General features: G+C 38.6%; 1 protein-coding gene and 2 long non-coding RNA genes across 4 annotated transcripts in view; 2 read left to right on the top strand and 1 right to left on the bottom strand.

The window, feature by feature from the left end:
* LOC309605146 overlaps positions 1-12,804 on the top strand; it is a 303,910-nt gene that overhangs the window by 65,417 nt on the left and 225,689 nt on the right. The window lies entirely within an intron of this gene.
* The window catches only part of LOC309605138, a 106,545-nt gene that overhangs the window by 91,344 nt on the left and 2,397 nt on the right, over positions 1-12,804 (bottom strand). The window lies entirely within an intron of this gene.
* The window catches only part of LOC309605127 (uncharacterized protein), a gene marked incomplete at both ends in the record, with an annotated part of 44,730 nt that overhangs the window by 30,749 nt on the left and 1,177 nt on the right, over positions 1-12,804 (top strand). For both annotated transcript variants that reach the window (XM_082340541.1, XM_082340542.1), the window contains 2 exons: positions 11,882-11,906; positions 12,584-12,664. In XM_082340541.1, the coding sequence (XP_082196667.1) occupies positions 11,882-11,906; positions 12,584-12,664 (106 nt within the window). The remainder of the gene's footprint in view (positions 1-11,881; positions 11,907-12,583; positions 12,665-12,804) is intronic.

Raw genomic sequence — 12,804 nt, 5'->3', positions numbered from 1 at the left:
AATATGGGAAAGGAAATAGTCAATCAAGTCCAGGAAGCACAGAGAGTCCCATACAGGATAATCCCAAGGAGAAACTTGCCAAGACACATATTAATCAAACAATCAAAAATTAAATACAAAGAAAAAATATTAAAAGCAGCAAGGGAAAAGCAACAAATAGCATACAAGGGAATCCCCATAAGGTTAAGAGCTGATCTTTCAGCAGAAACTCTGCAAGCCAGAAGAGAGTGGCAGGACATATTTAAAGTGATGAAGGGGAAACACCTACAACCAAGATTACTGTACCCATCAAGGATCTCATTCAGATTCGATGGAGAAATTAAAACCTTTACAGATTAGCAAAAGCTAAGAGAATTCAGCAGAACCAAACCAGCTTTACAACAAATGCTAAAGGAACTTCCTTAGGCAGGAAACACAAGAGAAGGAAAAGACCTACAATAACAAACCCAAAACAATTAAGAAAATGGTAATAGGAACATACATATTGATAATTACCTTAAATGTAAATGGATTAAATGCTCCAACCAAAAGACATAGACTGGCTGAATGGATACAAAAATAGCACCCATACATATGCTGTCTACAAGAGACCCACTTCAGACCTAGGGACACATGCAGAGTGAAAGTGAAGGGATGGAAAAAGATATTCCATGCAAATGGAAATCAAAAGAAAGCTGGAGTAGCAATTCTCGTATCAGACAAAATGGACTTTAAAAGAAAGACTATTACAAGAGACAAAGAGGGACACTACATAATGATCAAGGGATCAATCCAAGAAAAAGGTATAACAATTGTAAATATTTATGCACGCAACATAGTAGCACCCCAATACATAAGGCAAATGCTAACAGCCATAGAAGGGGAAATTGACAGTAACACAATCATAGTAGTGGACTTTAACACCCCATTTTCACCAATGGACAGGTCATCCAAAATGAAAATAAATAAGGAAACACAAGCTTTAAATGACACATTAGACCAGATGGACCTAATTGACATTTATAGGACCCTCCATCCAAAAACAACAGAATACACTTTCTTCTCAAGTGGTCATGGAACATTCTCCAGGATAGATCATATCTTGGGTCACAAATCAAGCCTTTGTAAATTTAAGAAAATTGAAATCATATCCAGTATCTTTTCCGACCACAATGCTATGAGACTAGATATCAATTACAGGAAAAATCTGTAAAAAATAAAAACACATGGAGGCTAAACAATACACTACTAAATAACCAAGAGATCACTGAGGAAATCAAAGAGGAAATCAACAGATACCTAGAAACAAATGACAATGAAAACACGATGACCCAAAACCTATGGGATGCAGCAAAAGCAGTTCTAAGAGGGAAGATTATAGCAATACAATCCTACCTCAAGAAACAAGAAACATCTCAAATAAACAACCTAACCTTACACCTAAAGCAATTAGAGAAAGAAGAACAAAAAACTCCCAAAGTTAGCCGAAGGAAAGAAATCATAAAAATCAGTTCAGAAATAAATGAAAAAGAAATGAAGGACACAATATCAAAGATCAATAAAACTAAAAGCTGGTTCTTTGAGAAGATAAACAAAATTGATAAACCATTTGCGAGACTAATCATGAGAAAAAGGGAAAAGATTTAAATCAACAGAATTAGAAATGAAAAAGAAGTAACAACTGACACTGCAGAGGTACAAAGGATCATGAGAGATTACTACAAGCAACTCTATGCCAATAAAATGGACAACCTGGAAGAAATGGACACATTTCTTAGAAAAGCACAGCCTTCCGAGACTGAACCAGGAAGAAATAGAAAATATAAACAGACCAATCACAAGCACTGAAATTGAGACTGTGATTAAAAATCTTCCAACAAACAAAAGCCCAGGACCAGATGGCTTCACAGGCGAATTCTATTAAACATTTAGAGAAGAGCTAACACCTATCCTTCTCAAACTCTTCCAAAATATAGCAGAGGGAGGAACACTCCCCAACTCATTCTATGAGGCCACCATCACCCTGATACCAAAACCAGACAAAGATGTCACAAAGAAAGAAAACTACAGGCCAATATCACTGATGAACATAGATGCAAAAATCCTCAACAAAATACTAGCAAACAGAATCCAACAGCACATTAAAAGGATCATACACCATGATCAAGTGGGGTTTATCCCAGGAATGCAAGGATTCTTCAATATATGCAAATCAATCAATGTGATACACCATAATAACAAATTGAAGGATAAAAACCATATGATCATCTCAATAGATACAGAAAAAGCTTTTGACAAAATTCAACACCCATTTATGATAAAAACCCTCCAGAAAGTAGGCATAGAGGGACCTTACCTCAACATAATAAAGGCCATATATGACAAACCCACAGCCAACATCGTTCTCAATGGCGAAAAATTTGACAGTTTGTATGGAAACACAAACTACCCCGAATAGCCAAAGCAATCTTGAGAAAGAAAAATGGAGCTGGAGGAATCAGGCTCCCTGACTTCACACTATACTACAAAGCTACAGTAATCAAGACAGTATGGTACTGGCACAAAAAGAGAAATATAGATCAATGGAACAGGATAGAAAGCCCAGCAATAAACCCATGCACATATGGTCACCTTATCTTTGATAAGGGAGGCAAGAATATACAGTGGAGAAAAGACAGCCTCTTCAATAAGTGGTACTGGGAAAACTGGACAGCTACATGTAAAAGAATGAAATTAGAACACTCCCTAATACCATACACAAAAATAAACTCAAAATGGATTAGAGACCTAAATGTAAGGCCATACACTATAAAACTCTTAGAGAAAAACATAGGCAGAACACTCCATGACATAAATCACAGCAAGATCCTTTTTGACCCACCTCCTAGAGAAATGGATATAAAAAAAAATAAATAAAGAAATGGGACCTAATGAAACTTAAAGCTTTTTCCTTTGCACAGCAAAGGAAACCATAAATGGGACGAAAAGACAACACTCAGAATGGGAGAAAATATTGCAAATGAAGCAACTGACACAGGATTAATCTCCAAAATTTATAAGCAGTTCATGCAGCTCAATATCAAAAAATATCAAAAATGGTCTGAAGACCTAAATAAAGATTTCTCCAAAGAAGATATATACAGATTGCCAACAAACACATGAATAGATGCTCAATATCACTAACCATTTGAGCAATACAAATTAAAACTACAATGAGGTATCACCTCACACTGGTCAGAAATGCCATCATCAAAAAATCTACAAACAATAAATGCTGGAGAGGGTATGGAGAAAAGGGAACCATCTTGCACTGTTGGTGGGGATGGAAATTGATACAGCCACTATGGAGAACACTGTGGAGTTTCCTTAAAAAACTAAAAGTAGAACTACCATATGACCCAGCAATCCCACTACTGGGCATATACCCTGAGAAAACCATAATTCAAAAAGAGTCATGTACCACAATATTCATTGCAGCACTATTTACCATAGCCAGGACATGGAAGCAACCTAAGTGTCCATTGACAGATGAATGGATAAGGAAGATGTGGCACATATATACAATGGATTATTACTCAGCCATTAAAAGAAACTGAGTTTTTTGTAGTGAGGTCTATGGACCTAGAGTCTGTCATACAGAGTGAAGTAAGTCAGAAAGAGAAAAACAAATACTGTATGCTAACACATATATATGGAATCTAACAACAAAAAAAAAGATTCTGATGAACCTAGGGTCAGGACAGGAATAAAGACGCAGATGTAGAGAATGGACTTGAGGACATGGGGAGGGGGAAGGGTAAGCTGGGACAAAGTGAGAGAGTGGCATTGACATATATACACTACCAAATGTAAAATAGATAGCTAGTGGGAAGCAGCCGCATAGCACAGGGAGATCAGCTCGGTGCTTTGTGACCACCTAGTTTGCTTTATTTTGGATGCCAGCAACCGGCGGGGACGGTGGATGCCTGTCCAAAGGCCAACTCCCCCCAAACCCTTGACAATCAGAGGGCAAGAGCTTTTATAGACAGAGGGAGGGAGCTACATGCAGAAACAATACAGTCAGCTCTGACAGTCATCTTGAAACTGGTCGTCAGTGGTTTGACCAGCGTCATCTTGATTGCTTAAGGTACAGTTAATATTCAGTTCCAGGGTCGGTTTGTTTCCATTTCTCTGAGGGCAGTTCTCGGAATTGTGGCAGCTTATGTCATGGCTACAGCCTGGTTATCATGTAGTTAACTTCTTCCACCTGGTGGGGGTTTCCGTGTCTGTGAGACAGGTCACAGGATATGGCTCAGAATATTACCTATAGCACTTAAGGAGGAGCTAAATGTCCTTGACTTTGCTTAATTACTAAACTATTTTTATTTGGTCTCCTTTGACTGTTTTCCTTCGTTTCTGCATTTTCTCACTTCTCTGATTAAACTTATTCTTTGGCTAAAGTTTTTCCACAAAAGCAGGCTGAGGACTTGGGGTGGGGGGGAAGGACCATAGGGTCCTGCTCTGTTTCAAGGACATTTAATGCAGCCTAGCCTGAATGACAGAATGTACTTGGTGTACTTGGGAGGGAGATGACCTCTTCCTGTCTGACTCAAGGAGATTTATCATTTAGGATTTGCTTTGGCTGCATAGAACAGAGAACGCAACTCACCAAAGGGTTATACCTCATTGTAGTTTTGATTTGCATTTCTCTAATAATTAGTGATGTTGAGCATTTTTTCATGTGCTTTTTGGCCATCTGTCTGTCTTCTTTGGAGAAATGTCTATTTAGGTCTTCTGCCCATTTTTTGATTGGGTGGTTTGTTTTTTGGATATTGAGCTGCATGGGCTGTTTGTATATTTTGGAGATTAATCCCTTGTCGGTCACTTTGTTTGTAAATATTTTCTCCCATTCTGTTGGTTGTCTTTTCATTTGTTTGTGGTTTCCTTTTCTGTGCAAAAGCTTTTGAGTTTAATTAGGTCCCATTTGTTTATTTTTGTTTTTATTTTCATTACTCTAGGAGGTGGGTCGAAAAAGATATTGCTGCGATTTATGTCACAGAGTGTTCTGCTTATGTTTTCCTCTAAGAGTTTTATATCCAGCCTTACATTTAGGTCTTTAATCCACTTTGAGTTTATTTTTGTGTATGGTGTTAGGGAGTTTTCTAATTTCATTCTTTTACATGTAGCTGTCCAGTTTTCCCAGTACCACTTATTGAAGAGACTGTCTTTTCTCCATTGCATATTCTTGCCTCCTTTGTCATAGATTAGTTGACCATAGGTGTGTGGGTTTGTCTCTGGGCTTTCTATCCTGTTCCATTGATCTATTTCTGCTTTTGTGCCAGTACCATATTCAGAATGGCCATCATCAAAAAATCTACAAACAATAAATGCTGAAGAGGGTATGGAGAAAAGGGAACCCTCCTACACTGTTGGTGGGAATGTAAATTGATACAGCAACTATGGAGAACAGTATGGAGGTTCCTTAAAAAACTAAAAATAGAATTACCATGGGATCCAGGAATCCCACTCCTGGGCATATACCCTGAGCAAACCATAATTTGAAAAGATACATGGACCCCAATGTTCATTGCAGCACTATTTACAATAGCCAGGACAAGGAAGCAACTTAAATGTCCATCGACAGAGGAATGGATAAAGAAGATGTGGTACATATATATGATGTAATATTACTCAGCCATAAAAAAGAATGAAATAATGCCATTTGCAGCAACATGGATGGACCTAGAGATTATCATACTAAGTGAAGTAAGTCTGACAGAAAAGGACAAATATCATATGATATCACTTATATGTGGAATCTAAAAAAATGGTACAAATGAACTTATTTACAAAAAGAAATAGTTACAGATGTAGAAAACAATCTTATGGTTACCAGGGGGGAAAAGCGGGAGTGGGATGAATTGGGAGATTAAGATTGACATATACACACTACTATATATAAAATAGATAACTAATAAGGACCTACTGTATAGCACAGGGAACTCTACTCAATACTCTGTAATGGCCTATATAGGAAAAGAATCTAAAAAAGAGTGGATATATGTATATGTGTAACTGATTCACTTTGCTGTACGGCAGAAAGTAACATAATAGTGTAAATCAACTATACTCCAATAAAACTTTTAAAAAAAGAAACAAAGGGTTAAATAAGATAGAATGTATTCCTCTCACACATAAAATAAGTTCAGAGGTTGTGAGTGGAGGAGTGCCCCACTGAAGTACTTTATTTTTAATGACTATTGAGCTGGGAATGGTGACAGGTCCAAATAGGGAAAATAGAGTGAGGGAGATATACTTAGGAAACAGCTACTTGATGAGATGGGAAGAAGGACTGAAAAGAACAGGACAGGATGAATGCGAGAGATTCTGGAGGGAAGAATCAGAGAATTGGTGTCAGAGTGGAAAAGTAGGGCACAAGCAGGAAGGGGAAAAAATGACATCAAGGTTTGGGAGGGCCGCATCTTTGGGGGAAGATAAGTTTCCTTTCAGGCATAAGGACCTTGTGGGGAAGGCTTCGATCAGTTTCTTGAGAGCTAAGCCTGGGCTGCTGTGGCAGTCACTCCAGGACAGTGTAGGGACCTCGTGTGAGGTTCTGGAGTGTCAGCCTGATTATGCCGCCCGTGAAATGGTGCTTTGGTTCTCTCGGGAAGGCACACCTCTCAGCACTGATAAGATAAGTGGAATCAGGATGAGAAAAGGTTGGCTGGAAAATTACTGAAACCTAAAACACTGACACTCTGTATCTACTGGAGAGACCTAGAAAAAAATCATTATGATGATTGATGGGAATCCTCCTCTAAGACCCATTCAGTGCACATTCTATTTTTTTTTTTTTTTTTTTTTAGTTTTGTTTTCTTCTTTTGAAAACAATAATGTTACCTGTAAAACTAAAATGAGAAATATAGAAAGGTAGAAAAATATATAATAAATCAAAGCAGTAATTTTATCATCCAGAGATCATCTCTGATAACATATTGGTGTATGATTTTCTATATCTTTGTGTGTGTGTGTGTAAGTTTGTATAATGGAAATTACGTATTTTATGCCAAACTGGGTATGTATTTTGTAATTTTTTTTCCAATTTTAAAGTGCTGTGAAAAAACATTGTGAATATCTTTCCAGGTAACTCAATATTTTTCTTAAACATCATTTATAAAGGTTGTATAATATGCCATCACATATTTAAAACATTGTAATATTTAACCTGATACATATTTAGAAAGTGCCTGTTTTTTTCCAATGATAAGCAACATTGTAATATGCATTCATGAAGTTAAATTTTTATAAATCTCTCTCTCTCTAATGATTGATTATCATAAATTCGTACAGATAGAATTTTTAGGTCAAGGGGCACATACATTTTTAAGGTTTTTTGATACATATAACCGAATTTCTCTCTAACAGCTTTTTCTTAAATTATAATCCCACCAGGATCATGATAGTGTCCATTTCTTTGCATCCTCATCGATATTGGATATTTTTAGTATTAAAACGTATTTGTCAATTTGAAAAGTGAAAAATATCTCATTATTGTTTAACTCTTCTACTTCTGTTACTGTGAAAAATATTTTTTACATTATTATTGGCTATTTGTGTGGCCATTTGTTTATTTGTATCCATGTTCCTTTATCTATTTGGATATTTTAAAATATTTTACAAGAGCTTTTTTTTTTATATATAGTGTATTCCCTTTTTGCCTGTCTTAAATGTCAGACATTTAAGCAGACAAAAATCTTCCCCATTTTGCATTTGCTATTTGTCTTGCTTCTGGTGATTTTATATATATGTGTGTGTGTGTGTGTGTGTGTGTGTGTATATATATCTAAAATGCTTTTCCTTTTTATGATTTCTTCCTTTTGCATAATGCTTAAAAATCCTTTGCCCACAATAATATTGAATGGATATTCACCTCTATCTTCTAATAGTACTTTTAGGGAGTAGAAGAAATGCACTAAGGGATCTGAGATAGAATCAGAAGACTCAGGCTGCTGGGATGTGTGGCAGTAAGGAGGCAGGAGTCAAGTATGACTGAGTTTCCAGGCTTGGTAGACTTTGGAGAGGGTGGGACCGATGACTAAAACCAGGAATACAGGAAAAGGAACACGTCTGTTAGGGTAGATAATGACTTCAGCTTTGCACATGTTACATTTGAGATGTCCTCCAGAAAGCCTGGTAGAAATGCCCAAAAGGCAGCTGGAACAAGGGTGTGAAAAGCATGAGTGAGGCTGGGGTCTTAAGTACAAATATAGAAATCATCAGCAGACACTTGATAGTTGAACAGCATTTTCTTTTCAGTGCACATCCTGGGCCAAACACTATGCCGAGCACTTCACTGCATTACTTCCTTTAGGCTTCTGACAACTTTAGGAGGTAGAAATTATTATCCTCATTTTATACACGAGGGGACAGGCTTACAGAAGTTAGATTACTTTACTAAGGTATTACACCTGGTTAGTGGTGGGCCTCAAATGTGAAATCAAATAAGATGGTCTGACTGCTGAGTTTAATCTCTAGCCCGGTTTTCTCTCCTGTCACAGGAGTGGATGAACTCAAGCAGGCAAAGTCGGAGTCCCAAGGGTGGAGAATTGCCCTCTGCAGTGGTGGGCAGCAAGGAAGGGGAGAAGCCAGTGAAGGGATCTGAGAAGGAGATGGAGAGATGGAGGGCCAGGTGTGCACATGGTGACTGACACTCTAATCAGAATGCCCACAGTTTGATGACAGGGGCTTATATTTTATGTATTTCTGTAGATAAATGAGACCCCACTCCTGACCCTGACCCTCAAAAAATCTGTCACAGTGCTTTATGCCGAAAATATTTCTTGATTGGACCCTGATGGTGTGTCAGTAACTTTCCTGAGTTATCCTCTGAGCGAGAGACCGTACCAGTCGCTGTGTCCCCACTTGTTATGAATGAGGGGCTCATTCGCAGGAGAATCTCAGTATTATTAAGCTATTGACTTCTCTGAGAGTAACAGGGGTAGACTCCTAGGTTTATACCCTCTACACATGCTGGGTAAGATCACTCCCACGAACGAATAGCATGCCGCTTTTTACTTGTGCTGCCCTTTTGCCTGAGTTGTTGAATGAGTGTGAGATATATCCTTGTAACTTTGAATCATACATTTTTCTTTTCCTCCTTTATTAGATATTTCCTTACATACTTAGGACTTTGTAAAATATACAGTCAATCCTATTTCCTTACAGCCTGAATATTTTTAGCAGTTTAGCAGAAACAAAGCTGGAGTAGAAGTCTGGGCCTGGATTTTATCACATGCAAAAGGAATGTGTTAGAGTAGGAAAAGCATAGATTTAGGAATTAGGAGTTATAATTTTCATGCTGTCACTTTTGGGCAAATTATTTAAACTCTTTGAGCCCCATTTCCTTTATTATAAAGTGGGGATTTATACTAACAGAGTGATTGTGAGGTTTAAATAAATTAGCCAAGATAAGTGGCTTGGCACCCAATATAAGGAAATTGAAACTCTGAGTTCATATAGAATCATTTTGCTCCATGTTCTTCTCAAATGCTTGCCTTTTGCCCATTCCATAGCTCATTTCCACTCATTGATGTTAGGTGGGTTAGGAGGAAAATGAGTCCTAACTCACCGCGTCTGTCCAATGCAAATCTAATGTGTGCAGCTACGGTACATAATTTTAGTTGTTGATAAATCTATTGCTGGAAATGATTTAGGGCATAATCTGGTTTTCTTGGTTCAGACTAATGGAGGGTTCAGAAACTCACTTGCAACCATTTTCTGATGATAATCAATAAATATCCTATTACAGCTTTTCTTTCTGGTGAAAAAGTCCAACATCAAAATTCCTGTAGACTGAAATGTACTCATTTCAAGCACTTCCCATACAGAATCCATCTTGGCCTCTTTCCAAGTAATCTAAAAAGTGGTGTGTACTTCCAGACAACAGCTGCACCTCTGAATCAATACTGGATGTAACTCCCATGGCAAGTTAGCACGGGTTTTAGACAAGCCTACTAGATAAAAGGGGAACTCTTTGAAGATAACAGAGAAATGAGCTTCAGCCTTAACTTGGCAGAACTATTTATTAAAATAGTGATTTAGGAGATTTTTCAAATGCCACTCTCAGTTGTAGATCTCATTTGAGAACTCTAACCCTCTGCTTCAGGTATGAACATTCTTTAGGACAGCCCTGGCTTGTTCCTGTGGTTTGGTGTAATTATTAATAGGGCCCCCTTTCACTTTCAAGAATCTTCGTTTGGATGATAAAAATTTATGGTCTCCTCTCACAGGCCTTTTCAGAGTAAAGTCCATCTTTTTGAAGACTGCATTAATCTAAGAAAAATTACCTTACCTGTCCTACAACAGAGTATTTGGCACTCTGTCTTACAGTCATTTAAGTATTTCTTCAGAACAATAATTAAGAACTACATAAGCTAATGAATAACTCCTTATGGCTCTCATTGCTGAAAGCAAATAAGGTAACTTCATAGGGGCTCACCTTACACAGCTGGTCTGGGAGGGAAACATGAGGATTTCAAGTTTATGTTTGCAAAGCCATTTCCAATGATTTAAATTAGTTTTTCCACTTAATATGTGTGAGTATATGTCCCCACACTGGACAAAAAGGAAACGGAGTCTTAGAGAAATCCAACTCTGTGCTGTCTGGAATACCATTCATCCTTGAATTCTGAGCCTTTGTGGTCTCATTCCCCCTTTAGAGACTTGGGTCACCTGCCTTCCTGTTCTTCAGGAGAGGGTGTGCTGTGGTTTAGCAATTTGAGGGTAGTAAGATTGTCAAAACATCCCCGGAGATGCTTTTTAGAGTTACTGCGGAAAGCAGGTTTCCATGGTGCAGGGCGGCTGCTGGGGGGAGGAGCCACATGGCACAACCCCAGGTCCTTTCTCTCTGGAGAGAAGGAGAGCCGGCTTGTCAGGATAAAGCTGGGCATCCTTGCGGACAGTCTGAGGCAGATGGAGTCGCAGGCTGAGACAAATGGGTTCTTGTGAAGCCTCATAATCTGGGAGTAGAGGGAGGATAGGAAGACAAGGATGGTCTACCTGTTAGCTAATGCCCTTTTCATCTAAAGAAGCTCTAGCCTGAATCTAGTTTATATTCTATTCCCACCTCCCTGCCTTCCTGTTTGCAACCTAGTTCTGAGTAAAGGAAATAAGTTCAAAGCAAAGCAAGGGAGCACAGAAAGGTTTGCCCTCCAAAAAAAATGTGCTTGGAGAGCCCTTATCTTGGGGGGAAAATATACAGCAGCTGAGGAGAGAAGAGAGCCATGAAACCAGAAGGGAACTATGGCATAATGTTTGCTTTGAAATGGCCCTTCCACAGCCTTTCTCCCAAATCTCCTTAAGTGGGGCTGGGGGGGGATGGAGTGCAGTATAGAAAACTCCACCTCTCGGGTAATGGTGCCTTGGTGGAGGTGGTTAGAAGGCTGGGGTATCACTCTTGCCGGAAGATGTCTAGAAGACTCAGAATTCTGATATTTTAGAGTCAGAAGTACTCCCCAGAGATCTTGCAACCCAACTCCCTCATTTTACGCAGGGTCTTTCAGGATTTTACTGAACTGCTAGCCTGGGGTGCTCACCAAGCTGCTTTAGTCTACAATATTTAAGAATTATAAACCGAGAGTCATTTCTTCCCACTGTGAAGCACTGTCATGAGACCTAAATGAGTGACTCTGGAAACAAACTGCAGTACTTCCTGCCTAGTCAGGGAGCTCACTCACCATGCTTGGAGACTGTCCCCAGAGAGGCGGTGAAGGAAAGCTGAAACTTCAGGACCCAGTCCTTAATTTTGCATTCTTTTGCTTAAAGAGTCCCCTCCCCTCAAGTGTATAAGCTTCAGGTCCCAGAAAACCTGAATTTTGGGCTGCCTGCCCCACACAGTAAATCTAAGCATCTGATGCTCCAACAGGCTCCTCATCAGAAGACGAGACCAGGTGAGTGAGGATGACTCAGCTGGACCGGCTGGGAAAACATGCTGGGGCCTGTGAAGAAGTTGGATCAGGCATAGCGTTGGGAGCTGGCTCACATGATGTCTCAAACTTCCACCCCCTCCTTGCTTCGACCATTAGCTTCTTTGCTTTCTTTCCTTCTTTCTTTCTTTCTTTTTTTTGTTAACTTGTGAAAGCTTTACTGTTTTAAATTAATTTTTAAATACAGACCCAATCTCTAATCAACGTACAATGAATGATCTAGTTTTTCCATTCTGGGGGGTCAATTTTGTTAGTTGTGTTTTTCAAGGAATTTGCCCATGTTGCTTAAATTTCCAAATTTATTCACAGAAAGCTGTTCATAATATATTTTCCTTATTGTTTTATGTCTATAAAACTGATACTGACAATTTGTGTTTTCTCAAATTAGTTCTTGATCAGTAGTACTAGGTGTTTGTCAGTTTGTTATTTTTTACAAGGAACCACCTTTTGGCTTTGATGATTTTCTTTTTTATATTTGCTTTTAATGCCATTGTTTTGTACTCTCATCTTTATTTTTTATTTTATTCTACTGTTAAAAATATTAGCTTCTTGCCCAGACCAAACTTGTCTTTCAGATCTACAGAACCAGGATTTTAGATCTGGTGGGGTCTTATTTTGCCATTACCCCAAATTTTTTGCAGGCTCTCAAAATGGCTTAGGCACCTCAGGTTCCTGATCCGCCCACCCGCCCCCATCGTGAAGCCTCAGTGTTGGCCAATGCTGTAAGTAGATAGACTACGTGGTCCACTTATTAGGTATAACCTGCCTGGTGTGTCCCTGTGTGGGTAGAAATCAACTAATGTATTACAAATTGTGTTTATTTTTCATTTGTCTTGTCTGTCTCTACTCACAAGAAGGTTAA

This window comes from Balaenoptera borealis (assembly GCF_965194805.1).
Source record: "Balaenoptera borealis genome assembly, chromosome: 11".
In the NCBI taxonomy this organism is placed as follows: domain Eukaryota; kingdom Metazoa; phylum Chordata; class Mammalia; order Artiodactyla; family Balaenopteridae; genus Balaenoptera; species Balaenoptera borealis.
This window is presented reverse-complemented; position numbering and strand designations above follow the sequence as displayed.